Source organism: Lynx rufus, unplaced genomic scaffold (assembly GCF_022079265.1).
Source record: "Lynx rufus isolate CCGP_SWC_20201006 ecotype Redwood Valley unplaced genomic scaffold, mLynRuf1.p SCAF_8, whole genome shotgun sequence".
NCBI lineage: Eukaryota > Metazoa > Chordata > Mammalia > Carnivora > Felidae > Lynx > Lynx rufus.
In genome coordinates, this window is record NW_025814896.1 from 117,390,604 (window position 1) to 117,408,069 (window position 17,466).

Below are 17,466 nucleotides of genomic sequence, written 5' to 3' on the forward strand. Positions count from 1 at the left end.
AAACCCCCAGGTCTTAGTCAAATTATTTGATATTTAACAACAGGTCAGGCACTACACAGACCAACCCCAGTGGAGACCAATGCTGGATGAGACACCAGATCCTTGAGACCCGGACTGGGTTAAACTTTTGGTTGCTGGATAATGTGAAAAATTAGAATACCAGGGAAGGAGCCAGGCTGCCAGAGGCAACAAGCATGGGACACTTGGGGGACAATGGCTCTTTATCAGTTGGTACAGAAGCATTTTAGTATTTTAAGAATGACTTCAGGGGCACCTGGGTGGCTCAGTCTGTTAAGCGGCCGACTTTGGCTCAGGTCATGATCTCGCGGTCCGTGAGTTCGAGCTCCGTGTCGGGCTCTGTGCTGACAGCTCAGAGCCTGGAGCCTGTATCAGATTCTGTGTCTCCCTCTCTCTGACCCTCCCATTCATGCTCTGTCTCTCCCTGTCTCAAAAATAAATAAAAACCGTTAAAAAAATTTTTTTTTAAAAAGAATGACTTCAGCTCTACCAAGGAGTACCTGCTGAATGTCAAGCCCACTCATTTCTGTCCAAACGTCCACACCCAAAAAGTGAAAGAGTTCTCCTCAGAGTTTCAGGGAGTCCTGGACCCAAGTCCTAGACTCTAAACTGGTTAACATATGGAACAATCCCTCCGAAAGGGAAGTACTCTGTGCTGGAGAAGTAGGGGGAGCTGTGGACTGCTCCAGTCTCACAACTGCTCTGCGATTAGGTAAGGCTGATAACAACTATGGTAATGAGCCAAGTATTGGCACACATTCACCAGATGCTGAATCCTGAGAAATGACCAACCCAGGTTGTTCCTTACACACACTCCTCTTGACACACATACAGGTTCTGGCTGCAGATTGTTGCGTGGTGGGGGCAAGGATCCAGAGCCACCGTGGCTTTTGACAATATCTCCATCAGCCTGGACTGCTACCTCACCAGTGAGTTCACCCTGTCCCTTGCACTTGTCCCCGACCCAGACTGCCCCGGGCCTCACTATCCCTCCTTAACCTAAGCCCACCTGCCTCTCCCACCTTCCCCGGGGCATACTCATCTGTCTCTCTTAAACAGAGCCTCACTTAACTCAGCCCATGGGGTCTTCTCTATTCTAGTCAGTGGGGAGGACAAGGTGCCACAGGATACAGCACCCAAATCAAGAAATCTGTTTGAGAGAAACCCAAACAAGGAGCCGAAACCCTGGGAAAATACACCAAGAGAGACCCCCATCTTTGACCCTACAGGTAAGGGTTCAACTTACAAATGTAAGTAAAGTAAATTTTTTGTTGCAAAAGGCAGAAGAGAGATACGTGCGGTGATTGTAGTGGGGAGTGGTGTCTAAAGAATAAGATGGTCAACCTTTAAAAGGAACAGAACCTACATCCTGGCTATGGGCTCCAAAAGGATGTTTTTTGGGTCTCTTATCACCTGGCCGAATGAAGCATCTGGAAGTTGTGCAAAGGAGCTACTGGGGAATACCCAGGAACCAGGAGAACCAAGCTGGTATCCTTTCCTCCACTCAGTCCCTTGAAACCTCTCCCCATTTACTGAACAAAGCAAACCCTACATCAGATTTCTTCTCCTCATAAAGAGGGTTGGGCCCAAAGCCGTTATTTGTTGCACAAAGACAGGCTAGCCCACCACCGGTAAAGGCCCAAAACCTTCAGGTTCAACACATTTCCCCAAAGCGTGGCTTCCCCACCCCACCAAAGCTGTTTTATTCAGCATTTTCTGGGCTGAAAGACTTCTCATGAAGACTCTTACTGCTTTGAACCCAGGCCTCTTCAGCCTCTGGCCCTAAACCATGGTGTGACTTCTCAGCTACTCTTTGTACGAGGAGGAAATTTCTTAGAATCAGTCTCTGAACCCGGCATGATGTTCCTTGGCAGTTATTAGACCTATGAGCCTCGCCCCACAGAAGCGGTGAAGCCCCCGGCCCGACACCAGCAGATCAAAGGGTTCCCCCAGGGTAGGGGTGGTGCACGTGCCTGGGTATGGGAGTAGTGCGAGTAACCTTGGTAAGCAGGGGCTCGGCACTGTCCACCACACTCTTTTTCCTATAGAAGGTCGCTTTATTAAAATAGCAATAGATAAATGATAAATGTTTAATTTCTGCTTATAACGTGAAATCCTCATTTAGTGCAAAGTACAAAAAAAAAAAAAGCAGAAGTTTATACCTTCACACTAACTTCACTGACGCTCAACTTATTACATAAATATCAGCCTTGTTCTGTCTTTGAAGGAAGAAATCCCTTCCTTCCTCTGCCCTGAAAAGCCACCCCAGGTGGAGCTCTCTCTGTCCCCAATTCCTGCCTGATCTAACCCAGGGGCCAGACCTGGGCTTTTCCCTTCATCTCTCCCCTTTCCTCCCTTCACCTTTAACTAAAACCTCAAAACACCTTTTCATTTTTCCACATGAAAGGGAGCCTGCCACCTCTCTCTATTTCCCGACTCTGTCTCATGGTCATTCATGAAACGGGCTAGCGTGAGGGAGGCGGCCTTCTGTTCATTGTTTGATGCCTCGCCTCACTGTCCCACCCCAAGGACTGACCTCCAGGGACTCCCCAGCCCCGGTCAGTCACTGCCTCCCGACCATAAATTCAGGACACGTTCAGCAAACATCGAGGCAAGCCCCCGCCCTGTCCAACCACCAGCACTGATTACATGGCAGGGGCTCCGGAAACACATATTGATTGACCCAGGGGCACTTGAGGCTTGAGCTCAGTTCTCGGATCTCAGATATTGGCAGCCAGCTCCCCTGCAGCCGGCACTTAGGAGCAGCCATCCACCCCGCCTGACTCCCCAGTTTATTGCCATATAATTCCCACTGTCCCTAAAAGGCTCATTGATGAGGGTCTGCACAGTGGCCACTCAGACTAATGAAATCATGTGGTGGCTGGAAAGCCACAACGCTACCCCACAACCTCTGACTAAAATCAGAAGCGAGTGGCTGCCTGAGAGACTGGAGCTTCCTCTGCTGCCCAGCCCCGCCTCAGAGCAGGAAGGACAGGCAGGTGGCTGTGGGTCAGCGTTCTGTCTCCAGACCCCCTTCCAGAATGACCCCAACTGTAGGGGAAGAGGACACTGAGGCAAACACGTCCCCAAGCAGCCTGAGTGGGCTCCTTGGACAGGCTTTAGAGAACTGGGCACAGAGGCAGTGCTTTCCCAGGAACCCGCTCTCGCCCTGGGGAGCAAGAAGGGAGGGAGAAGCTGAGGCAGGCTCCCAGCCCCTAACCCCCCTGACAGATGCCGCAGTCCCACCCTGTCACCCACCCCTAGCAGTGTGCGGTGGGGGTGTCTCTGAGTCATCAGGAGGAGGATGAGCAGGGTGTCCCTTCCCTACTACCCACAGGACAATGTCCACCACACCCCCTGAGGGGCCACTTGGCCAGGGCTCAGCCTCATGGTCAGGGAGAACGGGCACCCTAGCTCCATGCCGAGGCCCTCCTTCACCCAGATTTAATCTAGACCCAACCACAGCCCTTGCACACTTCCTCTGTGGCCAGTTATGTGCTCAGAGATGGTGAACAGAACAAGATCCAGGTCGAGCACCCAAAGAACTCCCAGTCTAGACGAGGAGAGCACAGGTGGGAAGGGAGGGGTGGGCCTGTAAACCAGCAGCTCATGGCCTGCGAGGTGAAGCTTAACCTAGCTTAGAACTTCTGCCTGGGAGGGCCTCTGGAGAAGGAGGGAGAGATGCGGTAGGGAGGGGAAGGAAGGGGAGGAGCAATCTAGGAGCGTGCCTGACCCTGGGCTGGGCTGTTTCACACACCAATCCCTCCTGTCCTCACCCTGGCCACGGGTAGCTGCTGTCATTACCACTGTGGGATGAGAAGATCATCTGGAGGAATGAGCCCCACAGCTGACAAGGAGTGGAGCCAAGATGTGACCCCGAAGTCTCCATTCTTTCAGCCAGCTAAGCCACTTTAGGTGTCCCCGTCCAGAGATAAACACTAAAAATGGAAGAGAGCAGGAGAGCACCCCAGGTGAAAGTCCCTGCCCCCACGTCCAGGAAACAAATCAGCCCCCAGCCTTCCAACAAAGGATGGAGGAGACAAAATAACAAGATTGTCTTCCCAAAGTTCAGCGCTGTCAGTTTCCTCTGGGCTGGAACAAGGGCGGCTGGTGGCATTTCAGCTCTCCTCCTGGCAGGTGTTAGAGCACCTCCTAGAAACACAAAGGTCACATCAGGCCTTTTGAAAACAGGTACTCACAAAACATCCAGGTTGCCCTAAACACTCCATATTTCCCCTAATTCAGCCCCATGTCGAGGGCCTGACCTCAGGGTTTGGGGGTGGCCTTACCCCCAAGCCCATGGGGCAGAGCTGAGCCACTGGAGCACCTAGGCAGGAAAAGCCTGTCCAGGTGCTTCTCGAAGCTTTCTCGGAAGCCTGAGTCACCTTAGCTAATCAGATGAAGAAACTCAGAGAGAAAATGGGGCGAGTATTAAGTCTGGGGAAATTACATTTGTCAGCTTTGCACATACAATTACACTAACCAAATGGTTGGGATAATGCAATCACGGGACTGCAGAGTTTCTCTCTCTCTCTCTCGCCCCCTCTCTCTCTCTCTGTCTCTCTCTCAGCAGTAATGAGTGTGCAAGCAGGCTCTGCCACCCACCCCCAAAGCCCAGACAAGGACAGGCAGGACCCCCAAGGCCCAGTGATCCTGCCTCAGCTTCCTCAGCTTCCTCTCTCATTCTCCTGGGAGCTCACATGTTGTATAGGGAGGGCAAGAGGGAATTAGCTCAGTTTACGTAATAAGAACTGCACAAACCTTGGGCCCAGCCCACAAGTATCTGTAACTCATGGAGCCCTAGCATCAAATCACAGTCTTGCCTGTGAGTTGTCTAGTGATCGTTGGTTTACTGTTTTCTCAGTAGACATCTCTTGCCAAAGGGTAGGGTCAGGGTGGGGGGTGGGGGCGGACATTTAGAACTTTGTAGGATCATAGAAAGAGCACTGGACCAGGAGTCAGAACCTCTGTGCACAGCCTTGGCAGGTTTGCACTAGCAAACTGAGGTCCAGGGATGTGTCCCACCTCTGCACAGCCTTTTCTCTCCTCATGTAACAGCTGGGGCCTGTCAGCAAACCCACAAGTAGCAGAGCTCAGAGAAGAGGGGCTAACGTCAACACAGGCAAAGGCAAGAAAATGCTTCTTATTTTTCTTTTTTTCCTTTTTTTTTTTTAGCGTTTATTTTTTTGAGAGAGAGAGAGAGAGAGAGAGAGCTCTAGTGGGGGAGAGGCAGAGAGAGGGGAGAGGAAGAGGGGATCCAAAGCGGGCTCTCTGCTGTCAGCACAGGTGTAGGGCTCAAACTCACGAACTATGAGATCATGACCTGTGCTGATGTAGGACACTTAACCAACTGAGCCACCCAGGCATCCCAAAAACTGCTTCTTTCAAAACTCAAGGTTTGGGGCACCTGGGTGGTTGGTTAAGTGTCCAGCTTTGGCTCAGGTCATGATCTCACGGTTCATGAGTTCAAGCCCCACATCTGGTTCTGTGCTTAATAGCTCAGAGCCTGGAGCCTGTATCTCCCTCTCTCTCTGCCCCTCCCCTGCTTGCACTCTGTCTCTGTGTCTGTCTCTCTCTCTCTCAAAAAAAATTAAACATTAAAAAAAACCCTCAAAGTTTGAAGTAGATAGTTTTCAGGTCCCTCCCCATCACCAGCCCCGTGGTTCTAAAGGCAGAAGGGATGTGGGGTAAAGCAGCCAGAGCTTTCTTGGCCCATCTCTCCAATTAACCCACAGCACTGCTAATGTGCCCAGAAGAAAGGGTAACAGACTGTCCATTTCTACACACGCTTCTATGATTCAAGAACAGATGCCAATTTCAATGAGAAAGTTTTATGTGTTTCATATAAATTGATTGAGTCTATTTCTGCTAAATGCATTATCCATTCACCACAGAACAACTATTAGAGTTAATAGAATTTGTAGCTAGAGCCATTATGATCCAAGCATGCCCTTCTGGGGATGACGCCATTGTGGCAAGGCGGCTTCCCAGGGCCCGGCCTCCTCGCTCACAACCTGTCTTCTCATGTCCACCAGAGCCGTCTGTGCTCAGGTGCCGCAGACACTGCCAGGCTTACTTCAGTGGCCCATGGAAATAGTCAGGATTCATCTAGTTCCTGAACAAACAAGTGTATCCTAATCCAATTCCAAACAAATCCTATCATCCTGTCACTTGTCAGCACCTGCCAGCTTGGGGGTAGCAAGGAAGCTGGGGTCCGTACTTTCGCCTTAGCTTTTTACCATGTGCCAGTTTTGGAGGCAGGGGGCCCCAAGGCAGGGAGGACAGGAAACAAGTAAGGGTAGAAGTGCCGGGAGCCCCACCCACCCTGGGGGGACTCAGTCTGGACTCTTGGGTTCATTGCATCATTAACAGCTTTCCCCAGAAATGCACAGTGACAGAATCTGGGACTTCCTGGGTGCGACAGGGAGTTCTCAGTATTTCTCCAAGTGTGTCTCGACACCATCTGCTTCTGATCACCTTGCTAGGGGAGGGAGGACCCAGAAGTGCTGCTCATTAAAAATGAAGCTTCCTGGTCCCCAGGGGCTTGTGGAATCTGAATGTCTAGGAAAGGAGAGCTGACACTCTGCATGTTTAACAAAACTCTCAAGAAAAGCCTGATCTGAAACAAAGTTTAACAACCCTCTTTTAAAAAGGCAGCCTTTTTTTTTTTTAAGTGTTTTATTTATTTTTGAGAGAGAGAGAGAGACAGAGTGCGAGTGGGGGAAGGGCAGAGAGAGAGGGAGACACAGACTTGGCAGCAGGCTCCAGACTCTGAGCTGTCAGCACAGAGCCCGACGCAGGGCTTGAACCCACGAACCGGGGCTCAAACCCACAGCCCGTGAGATCAACTGAGCTACCCAGGAGCCCCAACAGGCAGCCTCTTTTAAACAGATGAGGAGCCTAGGTCTGGAGAAGATGAGAGGCTGGCTCAGAGTCACGTGACATACTTCCAAGTTTTTCTCTCTTAGACAGCAAAGGCCTTGCATTTTGTCATCACCTCTTTACACACCTAGAAACCATCAGTCACAGGGTGGTGCTGGGTGTTAGGAACTGTACTGGGCTCTTTTGTATGCAGTGTCTCATTAGTTGGTACTATAACATAATCCGCCTTTTACAGATGAGGCAATTGGCCCACAGAGGGTGAGTAACTTGCCTTAAGTTACACAACTTGTGTAAGAGGCTAAAGAACATGGTCTTTCATTTTTTAATCATATAAAAAAAATTAATTTTTCTAAACCAGGTAATATATTGAAGGGCAAGTTGTAATAAATCCTCTAAGAATCCTACTGTTGACTAGTCTTCTGGAGGAATCTCTTCTCTGAAAAACTCGGGTTTCTAGTGCTTTTGCTTAGACAGAGCACATCTGCATCTTCCACGGATACTCAAAACAGCACACTGGGTACACAGTGTACCCACAGACATGTAAGAAAGCTGATAATTGCAGCTAATTGGCCTCCCTCTGTGTAAACCACCACCCCGCTCCCCAGTCAGAGCACATGAAGGCACTTAGCACCCATTCAACTAAGGGTAGCAATTCCTTAAGACTCAGGCAGGCATGGGGCCATCAGTACAGTCCTTGGGACCCGTTTGGGTGGTTGGCCATGTTCCTGTTCAGCCGGCCTGCTTTTCAACCAAGTGCTGTATGTTCCTTCTTATTTTACTAAATTTAGATTATCACCTATTTATAGCGAGGGAACTAGTGATGACACAGGAAGCGCCAGCCTTAACGAGGCCTGCGGGACCCCAGTCACTGCGCCAGGTTCAGAGCCCTCCCGGTTACAATGTCACTCTTCATCTGAGCGCGTCTGCTTTCCCTGGAAGCTAACACAGCTGTGCTCCAGGAAGAGACGTGGGGTGGAACTAATTCATGATTCACAATCCCCATTACTGACGTTAAAGAGTCTCTTCCGGTACAAGAGGTTTTGTACTTTGGAGACCTAGTCAGCATCCCCAAGAGGTGGCCTGCGTGGTTGCCAAGGGAGAGAAAGTTGCTTGCGCGGGGACCTGGTGGCAGTATGGGGTGGAGCAGAAGGCTGAGGAGGAGGCTTGCTCCCCTACGGACCGCCCACCAGCAACAGCTTCCGGGCTGCCTCCTTTGATCTGTGCACAGTTACTCAGCACACTCAGCATCTTTCATTTGGTCTTTACAGGCCCCCAGGCTCCCCGAGGATAGACATCACTCTCAGGAAGCAGTATGCCATAGGGCTTTGTTTGTTTATTTGTTTGTTTTTTGTTGAACTCTAGCCGACACCCAGTGTTACGCAAGTTTCAGGCGTCGGACACCTTGATTCAGCACATCCATATGTTATGCTGTGCTCCCCACAAGTGTATCTGCCATCTGGCAGCATACAACAGGGTTACAGTACCACTGACTATATTCCCTATGCTGCACATCCCATCCCCATGACTCATTCATTCCATGACCAGAAGCTGCACCTCCCACGCCTCATCACCCATTTTGAGTCTGGCATGCTTTTCAAGAGCACGGACTACCTGTGTTCAAGTCCCAGCTATGCCACTTACTTTAAGCTACTCCCTTCTCCTTTCCGTGCTTTTGTTTCCCCGCGTCAAAAAAAAAAAAAAAAAAAAAAAAGACGCTTACGTTATTAGTGCTTACATTTCATAAGTTCAGTGAAGTGAACGCATATCACAGGCTGAAAGGGGAACGGGACACAAAGTGAGCTGTATGAGCCATCGCTGTTTTCTCATTTCAGATGTAAGGAAAGGTTGTGTGACTTGTCCCACCCATCACGTACAGAGCCAGGATCCAAACCTAAGCTGGCTCACTCCACAAAGTCTTCCCGCTCTAACCCTATACCCACTGGGAGCAATCCCAAAAACCACCTAGCTGCTGACCACAGCAAGGGAAAAGCTCTTGCTATATCCAGATCGACCGGTTTTCTCTTTCCCCTCAGGAGATTCAACTCAGCATTCAACACAGAAAACATCATTGCTTTCTAGTCAGTGTGCTTTTATAATTCCCCAAATCCCAATCCTAGAAGGGAAAAAAAAATCAGGTAGGGCTAAGTTCAGTTCAACAAGCTTAACAAGCATGCGCTGTATGCCTCCTGTGTGCCAAGCCCTGTGCTGGGTGCTGTGGGGCCTGCAGCTGGGAGTGAGCCAAAGCACCACTCTTGAAAAATGTGCCACCCAGAGCTAGGTCCACATAAGCCTGATGTGAAACCACCACTCTCTTGGCACAAGAGAAATTCCGGTTCCATATCCAATTTCCAATTCTGATGGCATCTGGAATTAGGACAGGTTCCCTGCTCCCCATCCTCCCACCCCACCCCCGGCCAGCTCCATGGTTCTGGCTTCCCTCTGTGCTGGATGGTGAGGAGGTCTTCATCCAAGATTGGTGCACTGCAAATTATACTAAACTGATCATCATTTTTGAAAAGAAATCTAGTGTCCTTTGAGAAAGGAAAGAATCTATATTGTTACTTCATAACTTCCCAATCCTGGGCCCCCCTAGAGAACTAGCACAGCATCATCCGGCTCTGACAGGCTCAAAAACCCCTCACAAATGCCCAGTCTAATGCTACTTGGTGTTTGGGAGTATGGCAAGGCTACAGACAAAATGCTGTAAAATACCAGGCCATGACTCCTGCTAGCCCAAGAGAGGATTCACTGCCTTTCTCTCTCCTGGATGGCTTGAGAAAACATATTCCTTGTTTCCCATTTGTTTCAGTGAAAGTTTGCATAAGTGGGAGGCAACAAATGATCCAGGAACTCTGGTCTCAGCACACCTTGATTAAGATCATTTAGCTCCAAGACCGGCAGACACAAAAGATCCCTCCATCGGTACAAATACATTAAGCTCTTGTTTTGAGGGAAGATCACTTTTAATTATCACCCGACTCCCAGACTTGCTGGGTCAGCCTGCAAAACAACCCTACATCCCCTTGGAGCTTATTCAGCTTTCTGCTTATTGCAGCAAAGCTGCAGTAGTCCTGGACAGAGAGATTTATTTTAATTCATCTGGGCCCAGAGCTGGACAGAGGAACCTGAGGGGACAGGCTGAAATACTAACTCTAGATCACATAAGGGAGTCCTCCCCACTTGCTCCTCCACTGACAAGAGGAAAAGGAACAAGAGGTGGAATCACCTCAGCCATCACTGCCTCGAGGAGGAAAGAGAGAGAAGGCACCAGGAAGAACAGAGTCTAGCCAGTGCCCTCCATGCTGGGTACTTGCACAAAAGATGAGGAAGCCCATGAAAGTGCTGGTGTGGGGTTTTGGGGTGCCTAGTGATTTATTGCATTATAACACATTATCATAAATGCAGTAGCTTAAAACAACACACATTTGTTATATCGGTGTCTGTAGGTCAGGGAACCAAGCTCAGGTCAACCGGGTCCTCTGCTCCATAGTGTCTCATAAGGTTGCAATCAAGGTGTTAGCCAAGGCTGAGTCTCATCTGAAAGCTCCATCAGGGAAGGTGCTCTTCCAAGTTCACATAATTGTCGGCAGTTCTTGGAGAAGCCTAGGAAGAGGAGAGGAGGAGGGAGAGGGAGAAAGAGAAAGGGAGAGAGAAGCTGCAAGCAAGATGGAAGTTACAATCTTATGTAATCATGAAAATGACATCCCATCGCTTTTATCATATTTTATTGCTTAGAAGCAATGCACAGGTTTCATCCACACTCAAAGGGAGGGGATTAAGCAAGGCATGACTACCAGGAGGCAGAGATCACTGGGAACTACCTTAGAGCCTACCTGCAGTGGGCTTTTGTGTGCCAGAGATCACTCAATCACCAGCAAGCTTTGAGGGCTCATTGTGGAGTCTGATGGGCAAAATTCCTGGAAGTGATCTCACACCTATCAGACACTTAAATATTCACAAAACGCCTACTGAGTGCCAGTCCACAGCAAGATGATAAGTGGGTTGACAAAGATTCCTGGAGACCAAGGTCTCAAAAGCTCTGCAATTTGAGAATCAAAGGTTCCAGGCCCCAGGTTTTCCTTCATGTGCAAAGCAGGGGTGAATGAACTGCTATGGTGCTTTCTCAGAGTAGGCTATTGTAGTGAGCAAATGAGATCACTTCTAACAGCCTTTGAAGGGTACAAAAGAATATACTAATATAAAATGCTGTGCTATTGTTATTAACATTATTATTAAAACATAATGGAAAAGATTGGGCCAGTTTACTCATCCCTCCATATGTTGCCGTTTATAAATTTTCAGGGTATTTATAGCCCTTCTCCTTCCCAAACTATGAGCTGTGCACATTTGTTTATACATTAAGTGTGTGTTCTGGGTATATTTTTCCTCGAATTTTTTTTGCAAAAGTTTCAAGCAAATCCCAGCTCTTAAGCTAAAAAGGGAGAGGGGGTAGGATTTTGCATTTTGGGTCCTCTTGTCAAGCAATTCCCCCAACACAGGTCATTGTCAATTTGCAAATGAAGCATTCAAACTCTGTTTGGGGAAAATGAGTGACTTATGTGGAGCCATAGCGGATTGCTCCAAAAAGACCCACTCGTCCATATAAATTGAAAGAGGGTTTTTAGTCTTTTATTTTTTTTTAACGTTTATTTATTTTTGAGACAGAGAGAGACAGAGCATGAACGGGGGAGGGTCAGAGAGAGAGGGAGACACAGAATCTGAAACAGGCTCCAGGCTCTGAGCAGTCAGCACAGAGCCCGACGCGGGGCTCGAACTCACGGACAGCAAGATCGTGACCTGAGCCAAAGTTGGCCCCGCTTAACTGACTGAGCCACCCAGGCGCCCCAAGTCTTTTAAAACTTGTCAAGATCTCAGTCTTAATTTGTTGTTTTTTTTTTTTTCAATGTTTATTTATTTTTGGGACAGAGAGAGACAGAGCATGAACGGGGGAGGGGCAGAGAGAGAGGGAGACACAGAATCTGAAACAGGCTCCAGGCTCTGAGCCATCAGCCCAGAGCCTGACGCGGGGCTCGAACTCACGGACCGCGAGATCGTGACCTGGCTGAAGTCGGACGCTTAACCGACTGCGCCACCCAGGCGCCCCCTTAATTTGTTTTTAAACAAATCCCAGGAGCCTGGATCTGAGCGGTCTGATTTAGTTTTTAGTGAATATTGATAGTATCTTCATAATAATATGAGCACATTTTACTCGTTTAATTATTATTTCTTAAGTGAATGGCAGATTAATCCTATTCCAGGATTAATGCTTTTTTTATATTAAGTATAATTTATTGTCAAATTGGTTTCCATACAATACCCAGTGTTCATCCCAACGGGTGCCCTCCTCAATGCCCATCACCCGCTTTCCCCTCTCCCTCACCCCTCATCAACCCTCAGTTTGTTCTCAATATTTAAGAGTCTCTTATGGTTTGCCTCCCTCCCTTTCTGTAACTTTTTTTTTTTTTTTTTTTTTTTTTTTTTGCTGATGCATAGGATTAATGTTAACAAGTGAGGAAATTAAGGCATGGCTTAGACTTGTCTAGCAACCTAACAGAATCAGAAAAATGCCCCAGGCCTCAGAATAGCTCCCTGATAAAGAGGACTATTTCCTTTCCTCAACTGGCCTTATGACTTTGATCTACTAACTAGTCCATTCAGCCTATCAATTGATAGGTTCCATAAACCATCAGGTCAATGGAGTGTCCATACTGCTAAGGAGTAGGACTCAAGCATTCACATAAAGACTGCAGGGCTCCCTACATTTCAGTAATGTGGGTGTGGTTGTACGCATATGAGTGTGGGCTGGTTGTGTATGTGGATGACTATGTGAAGATGGTTGTGGCCCCTTAGGACCCTACCTCTTTCTGTTGTGCAGTTATGGGTAAGAGACAAAATGCCTTTCAACAAACATCCATTTGTATGACCAGGACCCCCCTGGATCCTTCCATCCTATATTGCTCTAATTCTAATACAGGAACACCAAGTGCCAGTGGTGCTCCCTCCAGACCACACCCAGCACCCTCAGCATGCATGATCTCCTCCTCTGACCACTTGAGTGGGTTCAGGGGCTGATATCTGGTCTGCTCTCTTCTTTCTATATTGTTTTGTTCTTCGCTCAACGAAGGTTTGTGAACCTCCTCCTATGTGACTGGCAATGTTGTAGGTCCTGGAGGCAAAGCAGTGAACAAAATCAACTAAGCCTCACTTAAGCTTACATAGAGTGTACATGCTGGTAAGGGTGACAGACAACAAACAAGTGTACAGGTGAAATAGTTTCAGATAGTGATGTTTTGTGAAGAAATCAAAGCAAGTTAAGGGGACAGAAATGACAGTGGCATAGCATGTGTGGTATGTGCATATGTGCTATAACAATGGGGGTGTTAACAGAGAAAACTTCAGGTTCCTTCAAGTGTATGTCAGAGCAGAACCAGATAATACTACTTGTCACCACCATTAAGGTCCTATGTTTTACTCTTTGCCTGGCGTGGCCTGGGGAAACTTCCAAGGCCCTCAAGACATAGCTATAACTCTCATAAACTCTAGCGGCCTTGACTATGAAGTGTTCAGAGACACAGCAGAAGATGGGTAGAAAAAGGGGAACATGCCTGGAATGAAGAAGCCAGGTGGGGTGGGAATGACCCGGATGCCTGGCTCCTCACCAGGGGGATGGCAAGCCAAAAGCCATGAACAATGTCTAAAGGGCCTTGGGAAACCTACTCCCTATCTAAACCAGCACTGCTATTTGAGGGATAACAACAGGAGTCTCTGGTCATTGGTGTTTCTACTACAAGCAGGTGGGATATCTTGATTCTAGGAGGTTCATTCAGCTTGAGGGGTCAAAACAATAGCTGGGAGCCCTAGGAAGGGTCCAGTCCCATAACAAAAAGTTCTTTATAGATGACTGCTGCATTAGTCCACTGGCCCTATACATGACTAGTGTCATTAATTTGGTACCTGACCATGTCGACACACACATCTCTGTGATCTTCTTGGCCTTTTCCTCATGCTTGATGATCATGGTGCCCATCTCTAGCTACTTGGTAGCATCATAGGCAGGAATAAGACAGAAGTATCTCTTCTCTCCTTTTCTCTAGTCCCCTCATCTCAGATACATTGCCTTCCCTTTTTGGTCCGCCATTTGCTCCTATTTCTTTCACCACTACTTTCCCTTCTGCCCTTGACATCTGTATTTCCCACCCTCTCAGGTGTCATTGTTTTCCAATTCCTCTTAGAGGGTCCAAGACCCAGACCCAGAGTCAGGACCCATTTGTTCTTTTCTAGTTCCAAATCACTTGGCCACTTGGGCTGCCTGTACTCCATCTGTCCATCTGTCAGAGGTGTTCCAGTCACAAGGACCTCGTAAGGATTTCGCCCGTCATGACTTAGAACCAGACAATAAGCAAGAACTACTAAGAATAAAGCTATGAAGGAGGGATTCTGGCCTCCCGCACCATTGCTGTCTCTCAGGAGGCAGCGAGCCCTACTCACATAACCCTTATGGCCAAGCACCAGATGAAGGTCTTCTCCCCCCTTGGTCCATGGACAAGAGCAGATAAGGACAGAAATCAATAACTCTTCAGGGCTGCATGTGACAAGGCTGGTGTTTGAATCACCACCACTTCCCACTTGAAACTCAAAACCAAATCCATTAAGTGTATAGTGTAACCCCCAGATGGGTGAGTCCACAACACCCCTCTCCCTATCAAATACTTTATTAACACAACTCCAGCCTGATACCAACTTGGGAATAACCAAATTAGCCCCGAGGACTCCCTTAACTTAATTTTTACAGCTATGCTTTCAAGATAGTGTTTTTCCTGTGACCTTTCTCTTCTCTCATGTGTTACTCACTTTCCCTCAGGGAGCAGGGGGTGGCTGAGAACACAACACAGGAGCCATCACAGGAACCATTAAAAACTCCCTCAGATTGCCGTGTGTCAGAGCTGTTTAGGGTAATTCAGTCCTGAAAGCAGCTTTTATCTCAACAGCCCTGACTTGCTGCCCTGTTGATGGCTTGCTCAGAGGTTCCCTTCCATGAAGGGATGTCTGCCTCCCAGCAGAGAGGGAAGTGGGCCTCTGGTCTTTGTTCTGTGGGAGACCTCAGCATTTTTAGGCATCCTCTTTGTCTAGTGGAACTGTGTGAGGGGCAAACGAGATGACGGTGTAAAAGTAAAAACAGACCACGTGTGAGCGTATCTAGCACAAAAGGCAGGCTGGTGTTATAATTATTGTCACCAGGTCCCAATTTCTCATCATCAAAAAAGAACAAGAAAGAAATAACCAGAAAGCTTTGCATAGATGAACATGGGGTGTGTGAATGTGTGTGTGCAAGAGTGTGTGAGTGTAACCATGTGTGAATGTGAGGTGTGAGTGTGAGAAGTTGTATTAGGTGTGTGTGATGGTGTGTGCAGTATGAGTGTGTAAGTGTGTGTTGTATGTGTCATGTGTGTGGTGTGTGTGAGTGTATGGGACTGTGGGTGTGAATGTGTGTGTGAAAAGGTTCATGTTTGTGCCGATGCCATGCAAACATGCAAACAAACTCAGTCTGAGAAGCAAACTAGAACATGAAGAATTCACCAACTGAAAACTGACTGTGTTGTAGAAAGAGTCAATGTGACCTGCCTCTCTTCACTTAGCCTGAGATTTAACTTTTCTACATGGTTGCCTATCTGATAGGATAAAAGCGATTCTTCCCCCTTCCCTATCTACTGACCTAACATGGTTTTCAGGAGCTAAACCTGCTGGAGAATATTGAGGTGCCACATTAATGTGTTATAATTAAATAAATTGACATTGGAGGACTAACGATTTCTAGCCCTGTTCACTCAAAGTCATAGTGACATCTTTTTACCTCAGGTTAGACTTCCAGGACCTTCCACCATCTATCGAATGTAAGTACCAAATATCAGCACATTCCAAAACTGTGAAATCAAAGCTTGTCACAGGTAGCTGGACCTCAGCCTGACACACAAAGATACAGGACCACTCTCGTGCCCTCACCCAACATCGGGTGTAAACTTGAAATTAACAGGAGGATGTGCTGAAGCACTAGAAAAACATACATGACAGAGAGAGAGAAGAAAGTAAATTAGTGTAAAATATTTCTCTCTGGCACCATTTAATGAAGGGACAAATAGCCCTAAACAACTGGTTAGGTGTGGGTGGCACTATCAAGAAAAAGCTAAGTTATACTTAGTGGGCTGTCTCCCAAAAAAATGAAAAACATGATATAACAGCAAGTTCTAGGCCATGGTCATTGGAGACATCCCTGGTATGCAATCTGAAAATCCTGCAGCCCAGGAGTAGAAATGCAGGTGAGAGACCTGACCAGATAGATAATATAAAAGGGCTAATCATAGCAAGTGACCTCAAGTGATCCCTACATCATAATTGTTTTCAAGGATTCTGGGACAATAGCAGTGATGGAGGTAACAGCTTCGTTGTCTAACTCTCTGAATCTAAAAGCAGAACGACCATATATTAAAACTGAAAACCCATAGACATTTACAACAAAAATGTTTGATTAAAAAATGCCTGAAATACAAATGGGTGAGGACAAAGTACAACAACCATAAAACCTGAAAAATATCAGCATCTGAACAAAAGAAAGGAGAGGAAAACAACAGGCTGGTCTTATAAACCTGAGAACAGGAGAAAATGGCTGACAGATATTTGCTGGAAATGACTGACAGCCAATCTGAGAACCATTGCTGAACCTGGGAGAGGCTTTGTCCAGTCCAGGAGTGTGTGAGTGCAAGGTGGCCATGGTAATGTTCAAAGGAGCTAGACCACCCCAGCCACCAAGCTTCCTTTCCAGGAAAGGGCCCACACTGAGAAGAAATTTCTAGATGTCAAATCAATATTGAATAGGATAGGAATAATAGAAACAAAATAAATGAATAAAATGATGTCTAGATAAATATGAAAGAATGAGACAGAGCCAGAAACTTTTGAAAGCAAAACACCATATTTTTCTTTTTTTTTTTATTTTTTTTCAATGTTTATTTATTTTTGGGACAGAGAGAGACAGAGCATGAACGGGGGAGGGGCAGAGAGAGAGGGAGACACAGAATCGGAAACAGGCTCCAGGCTCTGAGCCGTCAGCCCAGAGTCCAACGCGGGGCTCAAACTCACGGACCACGAGATCGTGACCTGGCTGAAGTCGGACGCCTAACCGACTGCGCCACCCAGGCGCCCCCAAAACACCATATTTTTCAACACAACATGAAAAAAAGAGTAGAGGGAGCTCGGTGAAGTTAGAAAAACTCCTGAACCCTTAAAATCCTAGAAAATTAATTTCATGTAAAAATGCATAGGTTATCAAGACCAAATCTCATCCATGTTACAATGAGAATTTTACTTTTATTTTTTTAATATTGTCAAGTTAGCTAACATACAGTGTATACAGTGTGCTCTTGGTTTCAGGGATAGATCCCCGTGGTTCATCGCTTACATACAACACCCAGTGCTCATCCCAACAATTGCCCTCCTCAATGCCCATCACCCATTTTCCCCTCTCCCCCAACCCCATTGAATATCTCTTCTTTAAGTATAATTGAAAAGATG

At 47.3% G+C, this 17,466-nt stretch overlaps 1 protein-coding gene across 1 annotated transcript in view; it reads left to right on the forward strand.

Moving 5' to 3' along the window:
• Positions 1-17,466, forward strand: part of ALK (ALK receptor tyrosine kinase) — a 674,721-nt gene that overhangs the window by 592,890 nt on the left and 64,365 nt on the right. Inside the window, exons 10-11 of the mRNA XM_047068721.1 lie at positions 853-947; positions 1,119-1,247. Coding sequence (XP_046924677.1) covers positions 853-947; positions 1,119-1,247 — 224 coding nt within the window. The remainder of the gene's footprint in view (positions 1-852; positions 948-1,118; positions 1,248-17,466) is intronic.